Below are 23,910 nucleotides of genomic sequence, written 5' to 3'. Positions count from 1 at the left end.
TGACTACTCCCTCCTTCTTAAAATACTTTTTTTAGGTGTCCAGAATACGCTCTCTTCTGGCTCTTCTCCCTCCTCACTGACTGCTCCTTCTCAGTCTCTTCCTTTTTTAAAAATTGTGGTAAGATATACATACCATAAAATTTACCATTTTAATGAGGTTTAAGTGTATAGTCTAGTGACATTAAGTAAACTTACATTGCTGTGTTGTGCAACCATCACCACCATTCATCTCCAGAACTTTTTAATCTTATCAAACTGAAATTCCACACCCATTAAACCATAACTTCCTATTCCTCACTCCTGGCCCCTGGAAACTGCCACTCTACTTTCTGGCTCCATGAGTGTGACTACTCTAGATACCTCATATACGTGGAATCATACAATATGTGTCCTTTTGTGTCTGGTTTATTTCATTAGCATAATGTCTCCAAGGTTTATCCATGTTGTGGCCTGTGTCAAAATTTCATTCCTTTTTAAGGCTGAATAATATTCCATTGTGTATATATATATATATATATATATATATATATATATATATATATATATATATATATGTCATATCTTGTATAGCCATTCATCTATCTATCGATGGACATTTAGGTTATTTCTACCTTTTGGATATTGTCAGTAATGCTACTATAAACATGGGTGTACAAGTATCTGTTTGAGGTCTCTGCTTTCAACTCTTTTGGGTCTATATCATTCTCAGTCTCTTTTACTGGTTCCTTCTCATCTCCTCAAAGTTTAAATGCTGGAGGTCCCAGGGTTCAGACATCAGACCTCCTTCTTTTATACCTCCATTCCTTAGGAAACCTCACATGGCTTTGAGCTTTAAATAATTAAAGTCATAACTCCATGGCCAACATTTCTCCTGAACTCCAGATTTGTATATTCAAATACGACATCATCAGGTAGAAGTCTAATAGGCATCTTAAACTTCAAATATCCAAAAACCAAATTGAATTTTTTTGTTTAAACATGCTTCTTCTTTCCCATCTCAAGACATGGCAACTCAATTCTCCCACTTTCCCAGGTCAAAACACTAAGAGCTGTTCTTGAATCCTTTCTTTTTCTCATGTCTCACAGCCAACGCATTAATAAATCCTATGGATCCACCTTTAAAACACATTCAGATTCTGAAATTTTTTCTATGCCTCTTGGTCAAAATCATCATGAACACTGCCCGGGGTATCTGCAACAGCCATTTCGTTGGTCTCCCTGATTCTTCCTTTATCCCCTATAGTCTACTCTTAACACTGTGGCCAGTGATGCTTTTAAAAGTTAAGTCAGATCTTGTCATTCCTCTGCTCAGAACTTTCAGATCCCTTTTCATTTCTCTCAGAAGAAAAGCCAAGATCATTAAGAAGGCCTATGAAGCCCAAAATCACATGGCCCCTCGCTACCTCTCTGATTTCAACATCCTTTCTTTCTTGCACTCCACGGTAGCCACATTGGTTTCCTTGCTATTCCTCAAATATGCCAAGCATCTTCCCACCTTAGGGCCTTTGCTCTTGCTGTGCCCTCTGCCTGGAATGCTCCTCCCTCCCTTAATTCATGTCTCTGTTTATATGACCTCATTTTATCAAGAGAACATACTCTGCTATGGCCCTGTAAAACAGCGAGCCTCTTTACCACTTGTGGTCTATGGCCTCCTGTCCTGCTTTATTTGTCTCAGTGAGACTTATCTGTTATCTGTTTCCCCCATCCAGAAGGGTGCTGGAGCCTCCTCATAGGGCTAGAGGCTGTGGTATACATTGCTTTACAACTTTGCATTCAATGATGTCAGATTGTGGCTTGAAGCCCACCGGGTTGAGAACATTTACCCAAAGGAAATCAGAAAACACAACAAATCAGGGATTTCTTTTCTTTTTTTTTTTTGGAAGACTGTTTACCAGCACCACCAGTTCCCCACTCCTAAATAGAATGTCATATGAGGGCAGAGTTGTTTATCTCTTTTGTTCCTTGCTGTTTTCCCAGTGCCTATAACAGTGCCTGGCAGAAACAGCACTCAATGACTATTTGCCAAATCAATAAAGAATGAAATTTGAAAGCTATCATTTTTATACAAGGATTAGGAAAACAGAACCTAATCAATTTTTAAAATTTAATTTTACTCTACTCTACCTTATGTGATTCTGGTGATATTATATACCACCCAGAATTTAATTGTGACTTGGATATTTACAAGGAATCTGTATTCAAATTAACATCACACACCTGAAATAAACTGCCTTTTGCCAGTAGAATGAACTGGTTAATTGTCAGCTAAGCTCCCGAAGCAGTTTTCTTTGCACAAAACGCAGTTTGAAAGTAAAACTATACAAATATTTTTCAATGATATTGCCACAAGCATCATTGAGAGCTGAATGTCGGCAGCATGGAGTTTTCATGTACTAAAACCTGGGAGAGCCTCTGTAACCGTGGTGTCACTCCCTCTGGAGTGCAAAGCAAGCCTAGAACTGCTTTTGAGAAGCCATATGCAAAGTTTGACATAAGTCTTTCTTGCTTTTCTTTTTGTCTGCAGAGCAGCATCTTACCTTGGTTAAAATGTGACCTGATTTTTTTTTTAAGTTCACCTGATTTGCTCTGACCAAGGTAAGAAATTTTAGGTTGTATAAACTTTTAAAAGTTGGCATCAAGGATTAACAGAACTTACACGCCTAAAATCATGTTCCCCTCCCTACACTCCATTTTATAGATGAGGAAGTAGAGGCACAGACAGAAGGAACAACTTCCCTGAGCTCATCAACGGCAAAGCTGGGACCGGAACACACATCTCCACTTATCTAATCCCATCTACTTTTCAGTACACCTAAGGATGAAATTTTTGTTGTTGTTCGTACTGTCAAATTGATTCTGACTCCTAGTGGCCCTGTGGACAGCAGAGCAGCATCCTGCCTGGTCTTTTTCGCCATCCTCTCACCTTCCAGCGCCATATCAGACAATGCTCCGCTGCTATGCATAGGGTTGGAAATGGGTGCCCAGGTCCTTCTTGCTAGTCTGTCTTAGCCTGGAAGTGCCACTGAAACCTGTCCACCATGGGTGACCCTGCTGGTATTTGAAATACGAGGGGCAGAGCTTTCAGCATCACAGCACCATGCAGCTGCCACGGTGTGATAACTGACAGCTGAGTGGTGTGGTCCCCGGACAGGGAAGGAACCTGGGCCGCAGCAGTGAGAGCACCGAATCTCAATCACTAGACCACCAGGGCTGGCTAAGGATGAAATACTTCCTAAGAATTCTGAGGATAAAGAAACTTTTTCAGCAGCATTTTTGAAACCTTTCTGACATGGCTCATTGTAAAAAATACACTTTATGCTGCAACCCAGAACATACACTCACATACATGGAAAAAGTTTCACAAAACAACTTTCTCTGCATAAGACATTGATATTTTTCATTCTAGACAGGCCTGTTTCATTTTATTAATGCTGTACATGAGCCACTAAATTGATCCGCTGGGTCAGAAACCACTAATAGATCAGAAACCACAGTGATAAACACACTTTTTTAAAAGCAAATATCTTTTTAAATGAAGATCCAGAGAGGATGTATATACAACCTAGACAAGATGTATATATATAGCACCTTGCTCTTTACATGTGCTTCATAAACCTGGGATGGAGGGAAGAAAGGAGAAGGAAAAGAAACATAAGTGCATTTTAGATTTCAAAGGATAAGATGTTTTTTTTTCTTTTAGTTTTACATTTGGATAAAAATCTCCCAATTTCTCTCCAGTGAGAAATTTCAAAACTGGTAACTCGAACAAAGGCTGTATACAGAAAAGCAGATTTGGAGTTGTATGCATTGTGCTGGGAGTCAACCTTTAAAATTCATTAACAGGGCGACACATAGAAGCTTTTCCATTTCCTATAAATGTTATTTCCAATCACAGCAGGCACAGAAAACAGTTCATCTTCAACTAGATCGTGAATTTTTATGTAATGAGATGCTGTGAAAAACAAAAATAATATCAACACACAGATAAATCTTCACGGGGCGTCTGGGTATTTTGATAAATAATATCTGCTCTACACATGTTCTTCCTCCCTTTATGGTCTATAAAGCCCCACAGAAAGTCTTCCACTCAATCCATCTTCATGTTACGTTGCCTTTCTGTCCTAAGTTTCCAAGCTTTTCTCACTCCATACTGATATATTTACACTTTCTAATCCTCTACTCTTAGTCATGGTGCTTTCCTTCTAGCCAGCTCAATGGTCTCCTCTTATTTAGTTTTCCTCCTCTGGGCCATACGCCTCCTTCTACGAGGTGGTTATACTGCAATCATTCTGAAATACCCTGGAGGAAGCTAGTCTCTCTCTGGTCCCCACCGCATAGAACTGCTGCCATTCGGGGAAGCCCAGAGCTGCCAGGGATGGCGTGCAGAGGATGGCCACCATGGGGATCCTGAGGATGCAAAAGGAATCCCTTCCAGCACCTTGGAAGCCAGATCAGTGAGAGAAAGAGGCACATGTTCCTTGATGACATTTTTTTGAGCAGCTGAATGAGACTCCACCTGAACCCAGCACTTCCATTGAAATTTTCAATACATTCCAATAATTTTTAATTAATTGTCGTTTTATTTATTCAGTTTGAGCTGGGGTTTTCTTTAGCAACTTAAAGATTTTTAAACTGACATTAATATCAACTTCTTTCTTGCCTGTCAATCCACAAAGCCCCTTTCAGCCAAGCCCTGCCTCCAATCGCTTTATAACATAAACTTTTCCAAATTAAGTGAAAATTAAATGAAAACTGACTTCCTGCAAATCTGACTTGAAATTTTTAATAATAATAAATATAAAAATAATGACAATAACACCAACAATAGTGGCTAATATTTAGAGAGTGCTTATTATATAGTAGTGGTAAGTTAAGGCAGTAGTGCTCAAATTTTGCTGCAAATTTGCTTTTCAAAACCCTGATGTCCATGCCACACTTACATCAATTAGATTTTTTGTGTCACTAGAATCTCTGAAAGTAGGGAACAGGCACCAGTAGTTTTTAAAGCTCTCCAGGTGATTCCACAAGCAGTTAAATTTGAGAACTCCTCTGCTAAACATTTGCTAATGAATTATTTCATTTAACCCTTATGACAATAATATGAAGTACTTATTATTTATTACTATCATTATCCTTTAGCTGATGAGGAAGAAGTCTGAGTCTCAGGAAGGTCACACAGGTAAAATGCAACAGAACCAGGCTTTGAAAATATTAAGATGGGCTGAGGTTCTTGAACACCAGCAAGGAAAAGGAAGGGAAAAAAGAAAGCCAAGAACATACATAATCCATAGAGAAAACAACCTTTGATGGAGAAACCAGGAAAAGCCGGAGTATGCTGAGCATCGAAGTCTGTCCCCAAAAGAAGCATGTTAGCATCTAATAGTGGTTTATCAGCTGAGCACAGTACAGATCCTAGTTCTGTTCATTTACCAACATTCAATAGACATTTATCAAACCACATCCATAAATGAAACACTTAACTGATAAGCAGGCTGCGTACTGCAATAAAAGAGAAAGATTCGAGCTTGAAAGAAACTCTGCATGTGGCAGAGGAATTGACTTGGACTCCTGATGCCTGGAGACTAAAGGGGTCTGAGGTAGTGTAGGCAACTGTCTGTAACCAATACTGATAATGAAATTTCAAGTGAGGCCAATAAACGCATTAAAAGACAAACTTTATAACTACGTTATCAACATAGTTCTTGGAACTAAGAGGTTTACATGAAACTTGGCTGAAATGTTGTTGGAAGAAGAAGGAAAAAAAATTCTTTCCTAGACTGAAAACTGTGAACAGTTTTGAAACATCAACAAAGCATTAATGATGATAAGCCTGATACGAAAGTGAAAAACCAAACTATTGAAATTCCATTATATTACTAAGAGATGAATGTAAAGAACAGACTGTTTTCACATGAAATACGTAGATTAACATTCTTGAAAATAATTCCGATTTTTGTTTTTCATTTTCACATTTTCCTGCAAATCATTTTAACCCTTTCAGTAATAAAAGCAGTGTTGAGTGTTTGCTTTATGGCAGAACTTGCCAGCAACTACTGCACTGTTCTGTATCTGAAGAATCATCATTCCAGGTGATTTTTTTTTCTTCATGCATCTCCACAGCCACAGATAATTTTTGATGTCAGAGAAAGTATTTTGACTTTTAAAGAATGAAACAAAAGTTGCAGGCAGTTACTCAAATAGAAAATGGCTAGTTTTATATCCATTATGGAAAGAGGCAAGAGCTCCTGAATGGCACCTGTTCATCCCAATTGCCAATATCATCGCTGCTAGAAAGGAATTATTTAAAGTACTAAAATTTAAATATAATAAAGAGTAATTTCCCACTTTGATGGTGAGTCAACACATCCTGCTACTACAATCTACTAAATATTTGAAATTTAAAAAAATGTATGTTCTTTACTCAATATTTTTAAACAATCTTCAAAAAATAAACATGTAAACTGCAAACACTGCTTTGAATATTTCTTCAGTAAGTTTTTAAATCCAAACAAATTGACATTCCACACAACCGATCCCAAAGTCAGCCGGTCTTCACTAGTAACACTTGGAGAAAGAAAACCTTACTTACACCCTTTGGCTTTATGGATGGAACAATTCCAGTTGCAAAGCATTTGAGCTATCCGGTCTTGTTTATCACATCCAAAAAGTTAGTTCCCATATGCTTACGAGGCTCAAGGAATTTTTCAAGTAATGTCAAGCACATTTTAACTATTTAGAATTACCCAATAACTTTGGCATTGTTAATTTTTTTTCAAACAAAAATAAAATTAGAGGGCGTAAAGAAAGACCCTATGTCCAATGGCCTATATATTTGCTCATTGATTCCATCTTTTAACAAAAGTGGAAGTGTTTAGAGCGTACTGGCTTCTGGAAGGACTGGCTGTTTTATGGTGTTTTACAACATCTACAACAGAGAAACTTTGAATTGGGGCAATTAATTGATACCACGACACAGCTAAATAATCAAGGCAGCATCTGGTGCGTGCACAATGCTCGGCTTCCTACCTTGGGAGCTTTGGCATGCTTCCCACATCTGGCATCCTTGACAAGGCTGAGATCTAACAGCTCCGTCTCCTGGAAGGCAAAAATGTGAAATCATTAAGCATCCACATGGATCTCTTTGCTTTGTTTTCTATCAGTGGCATTCACTTTTAAAAAATATTATCTTGAGACCTGCCTGAAGATTTCTCTGCCATTGGGATATTTTTTTCCTCTTACATCACTTATCAATCAAATTGGAATGGGAACAAAAAGATAGCTAACTGCTAACTGCTCAGTTTAATATATATCCTAATACATTTTGAAAGCGTCATGTGCGTGGCTGGGTCCCCAGGCTATCCTACAAGCCATTCCTAAGTCATGATGAATCAGGCCTTCCTGTTCGTTTGCTGAAAAATACACTGAGAGTCACTCTGAGTGTAAGTGAGGCTATGTGAGTGGGGTGAGGGATTAGGGAAGACAGGTGGAAGGAGATGCTCCCATCAGCTCACAGAATACCCAGCTCACCTGGCCAAGGTAAAGAGATGGCTCTGCCTCTCCTACCCCACCTTCCAGCCTTCTGCACACATACCTTACGCCCTGATCTTTTCATTTATTCATTATATATTATGGAACACCTACACTATGCAAGTTACTCTAGGATACAAGACATATAAGATATGATAGCTTCTCTGGATGGACCTGCCATCAAATAGGGGAGTAAAGAAATGTATAGGCAGAAGACAAGGGAGAGTGTGTTAATGCCAAATTTAAAGTTAACTGCTATTGGGGGGTCAACAGAGAAATGATAGTTTTTCCCCTAGGGGCTCAGAGAAAAGTCCATGGAGGAGTGGGGAGGAAGGGGGCTCATCCCAGTTGGAGGGTACAATGTGAGCAAAAATATCCAGACGAGAAAGACCAGAGGTTAGGGCAGAACTTTGAGGTGTTCAGGGCCTTTAGACACTTAGGGATGGAGAACATTGCAGCGGAAGGGGGTAGGGAGGAGAAAAGGGATAGAGAGAGACATCCAGGAGCAAGGAACAGCACAAGGGAAGGCATACTGGCAGTGCAGAAGGGATTCATGTAGACGACATTCAGTATTTCATTGCTGAGGCATAGAACATATGAAGAAAAGTCATGGAAGATGACGCCAGAAAGGAACATGAGCGAAAGGATGGAAACTTTGAAAGTCTGGCTAAGGACACTGAGCCATGAGGTTTGGTTTGTGACACACATGACACCAAGTTATACAGCGGACTCTATCACCACCAGACGGACTGTGGTGCAACGAGCAGAGTCGTCTTAAAGTGACTCCAGCCATCCAACCTATGTTGTCTAGACAATGAGCCAGTTGAATGCAGGCATCGAATTCAGCTGCTCATAAAGCCTCTGGACAGGAGTGGCTATAACTTCTCATAGGCCCCAACGTCCCCAATTAGTGGCAGCTGGGGTTCCCAGACAATTCCTTCAAACAGCTGCCACCAATTCCTAATGTTTGGTGCAAAATGGCCTGATCATTTTCCCGCACCTACAGTTGATCTCATGATCACAGCATGATAAGGGTCAAAGAGGAGGCAGAGTCCCTCACTGGGATGCGAACCCATACAGCAGGTCCAACAGAACACCCAGCCCCAGCACAGCTCTCTATGGGCTGAAGGGAGGACAGGAAACAGTGCCTTCTCTTCTTTTGCTCACCCTGGCCTTGTAAGTTTCCTTTTCCCCATTTTAGCAGATTCTTTAACCCATTCCCTGCTGTGAGTCTGTGAAAATCCACCCAAACCCTAGGGTGTGACAGGTAGCAACACAGCCAGGCCCTTGCAGGACAGAGTAACTGGAGCCACAGTTCCCCTAAGGCTGCACCATCCACAATCCTGAAGGTCAGCTTATGAGTGTTAGAAAATAATGGTATCAATGACAGGACTCAGTGCTTCACTTAGGCAAATGCATAATGAAGTCCTCAGACATGAGGAGGGGGAGCATCTGGCCCAGGTTTCTTTATCTCCACAGCAACAACAACCAAAACATTTGTTGGAGGAGGAGAACCAGGAAGAGAACCAAGCTTAGTCTGGAAGACCAGAACTGAGCGGAGATTTGAGAGACAGGAGACCAAGTGAAGGTAGAGGTATTAGGAAGAAAGGTGAGTGTGATACTATGGAGGTAGAACTGACTAAAGGAAAGAGAGGAGTCATAAACAGCTCTAGGGTTTCCATCTTCCTCAGTCAGACTCGAAAGTTTGGGAAAAATGATAGCACAACTTGGAAATGTTGGTTTGAGGGGTTTATCGAAGTGAAAATGCCAGTCATTAATTCACTCCAGTATTAAATACTGAATGCTGCAATGTGTCAGGTATAGGCTAGATACTAAGGAATAACACCAAAAAATACAAAGATCAGATATCTGTTTTGAGGAGCTCATGTACAAAAGTGATTATTATACTCCAAAGGAGACATTTCAAAGTGCACTGCAGACGTGGGCTACAAAGGGCTAAGACATCATTTCAGCCAATACACAAGGATGAGAAAGAGTTTGCAGCCTTATAATTGTGTGTTGGGTGTGAGGGGGGTTGTTCCAGGGAGAGGAAACAGCAGGTACAAATGCACAGAGGCAGGAATTGTGTGCAGAAAATTACAAGTAACTTGGGATACACAGCAGGGTTGCATGGAGAGTTAGCATCATCACTTCCAGACTTACTAGTCATTGCATGTGTGTCCTCATGATATTATTCATAAGATGCTGACACTTATGCTTGATGCACTTTTCTATATATGTTGCATGATATTTTACATACATGTAGCATAAAAATCACACACACATACACAATACATTTACCTAATTTTATAGCCATGTTTTTGATTCAAGGAAATTCCTCCCAGTTGAACAAACAATAGACTTAAACTTTACTTATTTGTTTATGCACACAGAGCCCAAATTGAGTTCACAAAGAACTAGATCTGAGCTGGCATCATTACATAGACTTTTATATTACAGATAATGAACACTGTTTTCTACTTTCCGCTCAAGAGGAAACATTCATTCCCCGAGTCACAGAGGGGCAGTTAACGCCAGCTGCCCTAGGGATTCATTCCGATACCGCAGCAACTAAGAAACTTCTCTCGCCATTGTGTAAAACTGTGTGTGCAGGAAAACCACCACAGGGTACTATCAACGCGGGTAATGTGGCGTGGGAAAGACCCACGTGGAAAAGCTGTCCATGGACTCTTTTGGCTAGAAAGCGATGATTAAAGTAGCATCTCCCACTTCTATTAACATGCAACAGCCACCCCTCTGGGGTTTAACTACATCCTATTCTCTCCTCCATTAAAAACAAAATGAGTAACCCAATGCACAGGACCACAAAAATGTTACTTGTGTCATTAAAACTTTTTCTAGGTTAATTTTCTTGTGCTAATAGTTTTAACAACGCACTCTCATTATTAGAAAGCAGTGAAATGGTCCCTTTCTCAATACATTTAAGAATCTTTTTTCCAGCTTTATGGAATTCACTACTCCTTTCCTCTTTTCTTTAAGAGAGGGAGGTTACAAGATTTTTAAGCAGAAAACCTCAGTTTGAGTAAGGGCCCTAAAATTAACTAGTCATGTATTCAGCCAATCATTTTACCACACCATGCATTAATTTTATTATTTATAAAATGAATATGATAAAATACTTTTTATACCACTGGCTCTCAAACCTTAGAATCACCTGGAAGGCTTGTTAAAACAGATTGGATAGTGCCATCCACCAGAGTTTCTGGTTCAGTGGGACGGGTGCAGGCCTGAGAATCTGCATCTCTAATAAGCTCTCAGGGGATACTGATGCTGCTGGTCCATGGACCACATTTTGACAAGCACTGATATATACTCACTCATAGGGTTGTTATTATAAGGCTTTTTAGGTGAACATAGATATTTACTGTCATTTCTTTTATAGGGAACTGTCAAATTAAAATATTATACCTACTGAATGCAAAAGTGTGCCTAATGGTGAATAATCTAGGCTTAAATTCTATTTAATTGAAGAAAAACTATTGCATGACAAATGCCATCAAATCTTGTTCTAATGTGTCCTTAACATTAAATTTTACCCTATACAAGTGAGTGTCTCTGTTCAGAAATTCAAGCAAGCATTGAAATTGTTTTATGTTTGCTGAAAATACTGTACTATAAACCTTTGTGTTATACTTAGTAACATCAGAGATGTCTTTAGAAAAGCCAAAGAAGGAAATTTGTTCTTTCTCACCTCTAAGCCTATCCAACAATGGAAAGGGGGTTGGGGTGCCCAGAGGCCTGTGGGCTACCTGGACCAGGAAAGGAAGAATGAACTAACAGAACCCCTTTTATTTCTAAGGCACACAACGGCCCCCTGCAAAGCTTAGAGACCACACTCCTAGGATCCCCGATCCATCCACTGAAATGTTGAGCCTTCTCCCTTTGTCAGTATGGATAAAAGGGAATTAATAGTAATCAAGGATTTATTTTTGATATTTTGAATGAGTGATGAGAAAACTGAGACAGGCAAGCTAAAGGAAGACTAAATTGTCTCTGATGCTTACTATTCAGCAAAAAGATTTCAATCCCTCAGTCACAAGCACACTGTGAGGTAGATGAGCCATGAAATGCGATGCAAACTCAGGGAAGAAGACGATTTAAAACCAACTCTTTTCCGGAATACCAATTTCTGTGCATTGTCACCAAACTCCATTAGTCACCCAACATAATAACGTGCTTCAAGTTCACACGATATATAATCAGAGCAGCAATTATGGTCATAAACATTTCACAGGGAAGATATTAATGGCTGAGTGTGTGTGGAGGAGACTATGTATACCTCCACATGTGGTATATTCATTAAGTTGTTCAACCTCGATTTACCAAAAGTAGAAGACATTAATATGTTTTATTGACTGTCAAACCTCCCTAACGTGCCCAATGTTTAAAAGAAAAAAACTGTTTTAGAGTCCTTTAATGAAGAGCTTTAATTTAAAAAGAAGCAGGTGAAATAGACTCAACTCTTTGTACCTTAACTTTATTCCACTTCTGAGGGAGTGAAAAAAATGTGTGTAGTGTACCTCTCAAAGAAAAAAAAAAAAATCTCGGCACTCTCTCTCACCTGATCTCCTGTTCCCTTTCTTCCCTTGCCTTGATTTTTGTCTTTTTTTCCCACAGACTGCAATGAAGCCTCCGTGTCAGAAAAACCAAGGGAAATGAGATGCGTGGTCATCAATACCAACCACAGTAGAGAAAAGAGAAAGGCGATACATCTGATTTCTTTATTTAAACAAATCTAGGTTTAATATAGTGCAAATCTCATAGAACTAGGAGGCAGAAACATTAAGTTGTCTCTTGGAATTATGATCTGTAATCTCTGCATTATTAAGCCAGTTACTACAGATGTCTGTGCCTCATATCCTCGTCTGTCAAACACAGATGCAGAGATGCCAGCAACACCTTCCTCATTGGGCTGCTGTTGAATCAACTGAGATATTAAATTAAGATCTCCACTTAGTAAGCAGGGAGCACTGCACACATACAAACTCTTATGCTGGCAACATTTCCCATTTCACGTGAAAGGGAAAAGATCCTAGTAGAAAAGCCAAGAATGGATAGTTAAATCATCTAGAAGAAAGACACAGAATGCAAATAAACCAAAGAAAAAGGATCTGAAAATCTAGCACTCTAGAGACATTTTATAAAACCTTGAAACCAAAATAAGAGAGACAACTTCTAGAGGAAACTGATTTTCACTTTTGTGTCGCAGTTAAATGCAAAATAAGATTTAACATTTGAAATGGAGAAAAAGCAATGAGATAGTTCCTGTGCTATGGGTTGTATTGTAACTGTTGACATAGTTTGAGCCAATAAAATAAAAACTGAAAAATTATTGTGATGAGATTAAAAATTCTTACCACCAAAGGAGGCAAAGTCAAGTAACGCAATTAATAACAATAGCAATAATAATCATAACTATTAACAATAGTGAACCAACAATGTGCCAAGAATTGTAAGAGATAATTTGCACATATTATCTCAGTAGTACTTGCAACACCACTGTAACATGAGTATCATATTCCCCCATTCTGCAGATGAGAAAACTAACAGAGAATTTAAATGACAACTGTTGGTCAGTTGCACAACTGCATCACAAATCTCAACTTTTTGCCTACCAGTAGGAAGCAGAATTCAAGATGGCCACCATGATTCCCATCCTCTGATGGCCACGTTTTTGTGCAATCCCTTCCCTTTGAGTGTGGTCAGGACCTGCAACTTGCTTCCAACCAAGAGAATATGGCAAAGGTGATGGGCGATCACTCCAGTGATTATGTCACCTTATATGGCAAATGCGAAGGGATTTTTGCAGGTGTAATTGAAGTCACCAATCAGATGACTTAAATTTAACCAAAAAAGAGAGACCCTAGTGAGCTTTTCCAAAGAGGATGGAGAAGTGAGAGGGTTGAAGCAGCAGAGATGCTAACCTGCTGGCTATGTTGTACATTGCCTATGAAACAGGAAGGCCTCTAAGGGCTAAGAGCCTCTGTTCTACAATGACAAAGAACTGAACGGTGGCAACAACCTGAATGAGATTGGAAGAGGAACTCCAGATCCACATGAGAACACAGCCCAACAGACACCTTTAATGCAGGCTGTTAGACTCTAAGCAGGTGAGACCCTCCAACTGAAACTGTGAGATAAGATATGTTGTTTTAAGCTACTGAGGTTGTGGTAATTTGTTATGCAGCAATAGACAACTAATACATTGCTCTCTCTTTTTTTTTTTTTTTTTTTTTTTTGCTGAGGAAGATTCTCCCTGAACTAATATCTGCTGCTAATCTTCCTCTTTTTGTATGTGGGCACGGCCACTAACAGATGAGTAGTATAGGTCCACACCCGGGAACTGAACCCGGGCCACCAAAGCAGAGCGCACTGAACTTAACCACTAGGCCACCAAGGCCGGCCCTAATACACTACTCTCATAGTTTCCATGTTCTAATGTGTTTAATTAAAAAGGAATGTAAATAAATTTACATATTGTGGCCCTTTACCTCGCATAAAAATGACTGCAATGCTGTCATCTTTTCTGAATATATCCAACAGGAAAAAATTATTATAATGGAATCATGCACTTTTGGAGCTGGGAGAGATTGCTGATGAGGAAACTGAGTTCCAGAGAAAATATATCAATTTTCCAAGATCACTGAGACTGAGTACAGGATACAAAAAGAATCTATATACCCCCAGACCTATTTTTTTCCCCTAAAGAATTATTTTTCAGTATTGATAAAATAGCAGGAATATTAACTAAGTAATACAAATGGAAAAAAGAATACATCTTTGTTCATGTATAAGAAAAAATATCAGGGCAGGCCTGGCGGCATAGTGCTTAAGTTCGTACGCTCCACTTCAGCAGCCTGGGGTTCGTGGGTTCAGATCCCAGGCACAGATCTACACACCACTTATCAAGCCATGCTGTGGGGCCATCTCACATACAAAATAGAGGAAGATTGGCACAGATGTAAGCTCAGCGACAATCTTCCTCAAGCAAAAACAGGAAGATTGGCAACAGATATTAGCTCAGGGCCAATCTTCCTCACCAAAAAGAAAAGAAAAGAAAAGAAAAGCTATCATGATAAATAGAATATAATACTAGTTTTGAGAGGCTGTGTCCCTGCAAGGCAATGTGAAATGTATCAGCAAATATCTAGCTAATTTTTTCTTTGTAGATAACCAGAAAGATAGTTCAGCCCCTGGTTATGCAATAGCCAAATTTCCTCCTTCTTAATTCTTTCTTTGGCTCCCTAAGAAACTTTTATATATTCATCGAACAATAGAAAGTTGCTTAAGTTGAAAGGTAATGCAGCTAAACACAAAATTATATCCATAGCACCAAAGCTTTATTAAGACATAAAATTAATGAAACAATTCTAAGGGAATTTATGTTTATAACCTGATGAATTTATAACCTGATGCATCTATGACATATATGCATGGGAATATGCCATACATGATTCCAAGGTTCTAGAGTATATTATATGGGGAAATATCCTTTAGCAATTTTTTTACATGATGAATGAAAAACCGGCGAAATTTAAAATGATAGCGACTGGCTTTATTTTAACTTTATTTGGTTGACATTATTAAAAATTTGAGAAAAAAGCCTCCATAATCACCACGGAAAAATTACATATATTCTAAAGATGAATAAAATCAAGAACATATTGGATGTTTATGACCAATACGTTTTATTTTCCTATTTCTTATTTATTAACAGGCATTTCATGGAGAGATTCACCCATTTTTACAGACAAATAATGATATTGCATTTGGTAGGGACTCAGAGTTTTTAAAAAAATTGTAACTACTATGATAAAGATTGCAGCGTCACAGTTTTCTATTATGTCTCTGATCAGCAAAAGTCCTCATTCCAGGCTAATCAGATTAACTAGAAACAGTGTCCATCATTTGGCAAATAGTTTCATAAATGCTGAAAACTATCTTTGTGGATATTTTGTGATCATGAAATCCAATCTCCATAAAAGGTCTCTTGAAAAGAAATATGGAAATGATAAAGATTAATCAGGCAAACGAGCTGTTTCCACTTGAAAAGTCCAGATGATTTAAACGTCGCCAGATTTTCACTTTAAATCATCTAAAATATTATCTCTGGTTTACACCTATTTCACTATGGCTGAACAGCCAGCCAAGCTTTTTCATCTGGTAGTGCAAGCTGCTTCTAGTCCCTTAATCTTACCTTAATGTAATATTTGAGCATACCACTTATCTCCTTATATAACTTAAATTCTTTCATTTCCCTAGACCAGTGGTCCTTAAAGTGTGGTCCCTGGAGCAACAGTATCAGCATCAAGATCACCTTGGAATACGTGAAAAATGCGAATTCTCAGGTCCTATCCTAGACCTACTGAATCAGAACCTGTGGGGTGGGGCCCAGCCATCTGTATTTTAATTAAGGTTTGGGGTGATTCAGATGCAATCTGAAGTTTGAGAGCCTCTGTCCTAGATATTAAATGGAGACAACAGATGCCCATAGAGAAGGCTAATTAACAACAGTCAGAATTTGTTGTAGGACATTCTGTAGGACATTGGACAAGCTGCCTAGATCCATTTTAGAAATAACTCCATCAGAGTCCTAAAAGCAATGAGAGAACTGACTGAGAAAAGTCTTCTTCAGACTACTGTGTTAATCAGTAGCATCAATATCACTATAGATTAAAGCAGTGATTTCCACATTGTGTCCTACAGGCTAGACAAAGTCAAGGAGACATTCTAAAGATGCTTGGCCTATTTCCAGATGTTCTGATTCAATCCTGTGCATGAAACATTGGGGCTGGTAACTGATGTATTTCCATTTCTCTTTAATCACACAATCATGTCATGTCTGGTGACTTCCAAATTTTCTGAGGTACACAAAAATAGCCTTTATCCTTGCTTTCCTAGTAGCCACTTTGTAATATCCACGCAGATAGTCTCATTTTTCTCCTTCAGCTATTTATTCCAACATATCACAAATTCTTCTGCCCAAAGATTTGCATTTTATCCTGCCAAGCCTCTCTCTGTGTTGTGGCAACCATAGGATTTTTTTTTTTTTTTTTAAGATTTAATAAAATTTTCATTACTTCATCAAGGACATTCTAAGGCTTTTTTTTTTAAACCTGTGATTCATGGGAATTAAACAACACACTCTTGAATAAATCAATGGATCAAAGAACAAATTAAAAGGGAAATTAGAAAATATCTTGAGACAAACAAAAATGAAAACACAATATACCAGAATTTATGGGATACAGCACAAGCAGCAACCACAAGATTTTGACAACCTTTGAATCTCACATGACATCCTGAATATGCAAGGAGTTAATCTATCTTCCAAAATGAGATATTTTAGGTTGACAAGTGTGCAATAATATGTCGTTTTTTTTTCTTTTCAAAGAAGACTTGCTTCTTAAGATCACTTTGGATTTTCTGGTAAGACAAAAGGAATCTAGCTAAGCTTTTCCCCGTGCTAATTCGTAGGGATGAAGACTGGATATGTCTAATGGAGAGTATCATCCTTAATGAATTGTGCTATAATTCACCCGCCTGTATGCTGTAAATTCAACAGAAGTAAACTCCTTTTAATTCAACTGTTGATCAACCTCAACACAAACGCAAGTAGTACACATAATGAGGCTAGCTGTTCATATCAAGAACTATAAATAACTGAAAAAATTAAATTAAATCCAGGGCCACTTTCCAGTTACTCAGGAAATTTTCATAAAGCTCCTGTAGGAAACTCTGTTGACGCCCACCTGGATCCTTGCTGGTCCCCTTTACCAGCTCAACACTCATCCCCCAGTGTCTGCCTGCTTCTCTCCTAACAATTGACACCTGTGGCCTTTGGCTACCTTTGCCCTCCTGGAGCCACTTCACCCAAATGCACAGAGAGGAGGAAGTGTCTGGGAGGCTATTTCTCCTCAGAGAACTCATAGCTCATGACTGACAGCTGGAGGAGCATGAAAGCCCAGCAACCTTGCCTTGGGGCAGAGCGAACTCCCAGGCTGAGGCTGGGACTTCACCTGAAAGTACACCCTTGGTTGGCTTCTTCCCCTTCACGTCCTGTTTCCCCCACTCTCTGACTGTTGTCTCCTGGAAGCCCTTCCTTAATAAATTTCTTGCATACAATCACTTGTATTTGGGTCTGTTTCAAGAACATGATCCAACACAGCTATCATTTGCAAATAATAAACTTAAAAATAATGTTCAACTTAAAACTATTCTGAATCACATACATACTATTTTTTAAAATCACATTTTTATATTATTTTCTTTGGCTTTTGATATATTCCTGTATATTTTCAGAATTCTTAAATTTTCTTTGAAAATCGTCTTAATCATTATGATGTATCTGCTAAATGAGCATTCTTTGAGACAGTGAGTTCTCAGTCACTGTACACTGTATTTTATCTTGTGTTATCCTTCACCAGGTTTTAAAATATTTTGACCATTTCCTGGGAGATAGACATATGAGTATTTATCATCCAATTCAATGTGCAGTTTTCTTAAAAGCTGTGTCACATCATAATTTAAGAGGCTGTGCCTGATTTTAAAGGAGAAATATATTTCTTACTAAAAAAAAAATTAAAAGCTATAAAAAGCATCAGCTTACCTAATTCCCAAACCAGAGTTCATTTTTGTCATAATCAGAGCTAAAAAAGAAATATCTTCATATCCACTATATTTTAGGTCACTTTCTTTTCGGTAAAGATTTATCTCATTTTCAACCACCTACTCTAGCTTCCCTTCTTTAAAAAAAAAAATCTATTCCTAAGGGAACATACAAACTTTACTCCAAAGATGAATGAAAAGGATTTATTTCATAATTTCATCAAAACTTTTCTTAAAAAGTGAATAAAGATGACTTTTTAAAAAGCTTTTATATAACTTCACTTTTCTAGGTATTTTCACAAACGCTATGTATTAATTAGTATTACCACCTCTCTGTGAATAGAGAGGGAGTTAAGTAAAAACCTAGAGTGAGATGAGGACAGATTTGAAAGATAATGCATGGGAAGACTATGAAATTGAAGAGTTACAGTTCTCAAGAGAAGAACCCTGTAGAAAGAGGGAAAAGAAAAGACTTGACAATCATTAAGAGATCTGACTAACGTTTACTGCAAAGATAAAGTTCAAGAACAAGCCAAGTGACTACATAAGGGTCACCCACCAGGAATCTTGGGATAACTCACAGACGGCACAGATTTAGTAGAGAGAGATGAATTGGGACTTATAATTTTTTTATAGGAATAAGACTTCAGTAGCTAATGTGGAAAGGAGGGAGTTTTTATGACCTTTCTGTAAGCTCATTAAAAAGTGAAATGTTTTCAGGAGAGAGCGCAGGATGTTACGGTACTAGAGTAAGATGTAGACAGATTTGGGAGGTGGGCAGTGGGCTATTTGTCCAGAGGAAGTTTGAGTAAATGATGGTGTTGGAATTCTTTAGCTTGAAGCCAAAAAGGGAACAATGGAGCAACATACTTACATGATTCACATTTGTACTCCATAACAACAAGAAAGGAAATAATAGCGTGTATAAAACTCTTTTAAAGGCCTTATGTTTACTCCAATTACAGCTTCAGAACAGTAGGTAGAAAAAAAACAAGGAAGAACAACTCATAGAAGACATTTGTCTTCCAATACACCCTTGTCTTGACCTTCACGAGAAAGTCCCTGAGGAACTCATACATCTACTACCTTCATTAAAAAGGTTGCAAAGTGGCAACACAGTGTAGTTTATTTCTATAAATTGGTAAGAAGTACAGAATCTTTCAAAAAGCTATGGACAGGAATTGGAAATGAAAATAACAACAGGCAGAGTCAAGGAAAAAGAATGTTAGTGCAAATGACAGAGAGATCAAAGTAGAAATCGAATAAAATTGTACCCTGAAAACAAAGTACATGAACGAAGTAGGTTCTTGGGTAATGAAAAAAATTAAAGCAAAAACAGTTAAGAGATTTTTTCCTATTATGGCCTAAAACTTTTCTGTTATATATCAAAAGTTATTTCTGGAAAGAAAGCTGGGAAGGAAGGAATGAAAGGAAGAAAGGAGGAAGGGAGCAAGGTGGGTAAAGATGTACCATGGGGCGTGCCATCTCTGGTAGCTCTACAAGATTACAGCACTAGAGTACAAGGAAAGCAGATATGCTGGGATCAACTCATAGGCTGGCCATTCCTGGACAGAGTCAGGGCAGGAGGGATCAACACAAGACAGAGTAAAAGGGGAGAGAGAGAAAGAAACAGAGAGGACCCACGGCTACCTCCCTCCCTTCTCCCTCACAGAGGCTGCTGCTGGAGGATGATGGCGGTTGTGGCAACATGATTCCCTGAAAACTCACTCTGACGATGCTGAGCTTGGGTTTCTGCACATGCTCAGGCATGAACTTCACCTTCTGAAAGCAGAACAACACTCTGAAAAGACAGAAGCCATAGAATGGTGCCAAGAAAGACAACACAAAAACCAGTCCTCGGATAACTTTTCTGAAATATTAAATTAGGTGATAAAATAAGGAGCAATTGAGAGAGAAAATGCTCCAAATAAAACTGTCATTGGCAAAATGCAGGGTAGAATTTCTTTGTATCCTCTCCTTCCTTCAAATCAAGACATTCTCATTTTTAATGCCTCCTTTGTAAATATAGTTGGGAAAAAATAACTGTATTAGGATTTTTCATTAAGGGCAAAAGGGTCAGAAGAAATAGTCATTGGCTTCTTTAGCCACTTAATTATTACCTCCCTGGTATATGAGATACCTTCTTCTTCCAGATCATTTCCACAAAGAATCACATTATTGATCAACATCATTGTTCACCTTTTGAAGTGAATACTGTACACCCATTCCAGGCAGGCCTCATGCTTTCAAATCGGACCCACTGTAACTTTTGTTCTTTCTTTCCACAATTTTTCATGTTATGACAAATTACTTTATACTCTACAGTCTAGAACAACTGAATTTCGTAATCTCTTCTGAAGTCTAAATTTTGACCAGGGTCACTATCCCTGGGTATATAATTTTTCTAAACAAATAACTCATGAATCCTTAATGTAAGCACTGAACACCAAAGGACAGATCATTTTTTCATTATTGCACAATATATTTCTTCTTGTTTAGATGAAAGTAAACTCTAAAAAGAAATCTTCCTCAGAATTACTTCTCCTGTATTATTAAGACAGTAAATACCTAGGACAGAATTCTTAAATCTGTAGAGCTCAGACCCAGACTCTTGTTTGGTGAAAATATTCTACCTTGCTTGTCCATAAAGTTTTCACGACTTTCTTGTTGTTTTCCGTAATGACTGAGCATTCCTCGTATACCTCTCATCTAATCACGCCTGTCACTCTAATAACCATTTTGTCTCCTTTTAGGCCCCATCATAAAACCTATTGTGTTTCACAACCTAGGTTATTTGGGTTTTCAATTTTAAGTCAGATAAATCACATTTGCTCTATGTGGGTCAGTCAAAATTAAGTACAGAAGTCTCCATGTACCAAAACTGGTACTATTCTGCCTTATGATTACGGAATTAAATTAACTTGAGTCTTAAGCACTGTATGTCTTTCGGCATTATTTTTCTATAGTACAAAAGCTGGGACACATCAAATAGTCCAACTTTCAAGAAATTGCATACATCTGATAGCTTTACCCTTACCTCTTTGGTATTATTTGATAGAAAGATCAGTGGTTCTCACAGTATGGTCCCTGGACCAGCAGCATCAACATCACCTGGGAACTTGTTAGAGAAACAAATTCCTGGACCCATCCCAGACCTACCGAATTGGAAACTCTGGGGGTGGGATCCAGCAATCTGTGTTATAACAAACCCTCCAGGTGATTCTGATACACTCTCAAGTTTGAGAACCACTGGAAGGGATACTTATAGATTGGGAACAAATGGCATGTGGATATACCAGGCTTTCTTGTTCTTAATACTTCCCGTACTTATAAACACTCATATTTACATTAAAGCATAGAGAAAAAGTATGCCATCTCATTTAAAGAAAATACTTGATGTTTATGATGGTCAGATGCTATTTTTAAACAAAATATGTAACCGAAAATTGAAATGCAAGGGGAGAGAAAAAGGGACAGAGAGAGAGAGAGAATGAATATATCAGTGCAAATACAAAGAAAAATAAATTCCAGACATGATGGTTCTCACTTTATATCACATCCACTCTTCAAGTCTATTTTTAAAGTTAAGAAGAAAAGTACAGCATGAAGAGGCTCTTCGTTACATAAAAGATCATTTAACGTTGAGACTGTAACTAGTGATTTCTTAACATTATTTTAATAATATATAAGCATTCCCAAATGCTTTAAAAACATTTTCTGATGGAATTATTATTAAACCATTTAAAGGGCATAGAAGCCTAAGGGGTTAACTGTCATTGTTACACTCGGTGATCACCGAAGGAGGACTGTATTATAATGGTACTACTCCTCTCTACACAGGTGAGTGGGTTTGTGCAGTTCAGCATTAATGGGCCGTGCAGGCCTTAAGGCAGAGGTGGCTAACTCTCCACCAAAACTTGCACTTTGCCTTACATAGTGTAGAGAATTGCAGGAAAATCATTTCCTAATCATGAACCACATTTCACAGCACCTCTTTCATTTCTTTAAATGGGGTCATACGACTAGTTCTCACAAACGGAACATGACTGAGAGAGATGAGGGTCATTTCCGAGTCTTTTTCTTTCCTCTTCTTCCTTTATATGGTCGTCAGGGAGACCCTAAGAGAAACTGGAACCATTAGATTGGACAGAACCTAGGTCCCTGAATCACCAGGTAAAGAAAGCCATCTTCAGACCAGAAACACCCCCCATTGAACTCTTAAGTGAATGAGAAATACTAATGTTAAACCATTGAAATTCTAGAGTTTATCTTTTATAATAGTGAGGATATTCCAGCTAATATAGGGCTTATATGACCTTTTTTTTAAAAGACAAATTCCACCGTCTCAGATGATAAAACATCACAGGCATACTGTGATGGTTAATTTTGTGTGGCAACTTGACTGGGCCACGGTGTACTCAGATATTTGGTCAAACATCATTTCTGGGTGTGTCTGTGAGGGTGCTTCTAGATGAGATTAGCATTTAAATCAGTAGGCTGAGAAAAGCAGACTGCCATTCCCAATGTGGATGGGCATCATTCATCCATTGAGGGCCTGAATAGAACAAAAAGGCAAAGAAAGGAAGAATTTGCTCTGTGCCTGACTGTTGGAGCTGAGACATCAGTCTTCTCCTGCACTTACACTGTGACTTACACCATCCATTCCCTCTGGTTCTCAGGTCTTTGGACTTGGACAACAGTTTGTGGTACTTCTCAGCCTCCATAATCATGTTAGCTAATTCTTTATAATAAACCTTAAGAAAAATAGATGATAGATAGACAGACAGATAGATATAGAGACAGCTCTGTTTCTCTGGATAACCCTGAAAATACATATATGGCAAGTAAAAAAAGGAAAAAAATTGTAAGTGAAGAACTAATTTTATCCCCATTTTATAGATGGTGAAACTGAGACCCCTAGATGACTATGGACTCTAATATCTCAGATATCTCAACATACATGGCTGAACCCAAATCTCTGACTTGGTAGACAGGATCTCACTGAAGTTATAGCAAGCATTCTCTAATATAAGTGTCTTGATTACTGTAGCTTTATAGTAAGTCTTGAAATCAGATAGTGGGAGTTCTCCAAATTTGTTCTTCCTTTTTAGTATTGTGTTGACTATTTCCATATAAGTTCTTCGCATTTCCATATAAACTTTTTTAAGTGTGTTGATATCTAAAAAAAACGGTTTCTGGGATTTTAATTGGGACTGCACTGAATCTATAGTTCACTTGGGAAGAATTGACATCTTTACCATATTGAATCTTTCCATCTATGAGTATAGAATATCTCCCAATTTATTTAAATCTTTAACTTTGTTCCTCAGGGGGTTGTGTAGTTTTTCACATGCAAGATCCCTGACATATTTTGTTAGACTTAACCTTAAGTATTCCAATTTTTGGTGTGATTAAATTTTTTTTTAAGTTTCGAATTCCAATTTTTCATTGCTGAAATATAAAAAAGCAATTTACTTTTATACATTGCCTTTGTATCCCGCAATCTTCCTAGACTCACTTATGTTTATTCCAGATGGCGTTTTTTTGGTAGATTCTTTGGGGTTTCCTACATAAAACGTCATGTCATCTGTGAGTAAAGAGAGTTTTATTTCTTTGTTTCACTTCTTTCTTTTTAATTAACTGATTCTTTTCCTCCTCAACTGGACCATGTTTGGTACTTTTTCCACAGCCTAGTCCAACCCTCATATTTCTCCTCAGAGTATTGATCTTCTACCTGGTCCTATCAAACCTCCT

At 38.3% G+C, this 23,910-nt stretch overlaps 1 protein-coding gene across 2 annotated transcripts in view; it reads right to left on the bottom strand.

The window, feature by feature from the left end:
- Positions 1-23,910, bottom strand: part of PLCB1 (phospholipase C beta 1) — a 684,700-nt gene that overhangs the window by 440,490 nt on the left and 220,300 nt on the right. For both annotated transcript variants that reach the window (XM_004433764.3, XM_004433765.3), the window contains exon 3: positions 7,027-7,095. In XM_004433764.3, the coding sequence (XP_004433821.1) occupies positions 7,027-7,095 (69 nt within the window). The remainder of the gene's footprint in view (positions 1-7,026; positions 7,096-23,910) is intronic.

Source organism: Ceratotherium simum, chromosome 21 (genome assembly GCF_057802395.1).
Source record: "Ceratotherium simum simum isolate JZ-2026a chromosome 21, ASM5780239v1, whole genome shotgun sequence".
NCBI classification, from domain to species: Eukaryota; Metazoa; Chordata; class Mammalia; order Perissodactyla; family Rhinocerotidae; genus Ceratotherium; species Ceratotherium simum.
Note: the sequence above shows the minus strand (reverse complement) of the source record. Positions and strands in the feature narration are given on the sequence as shown.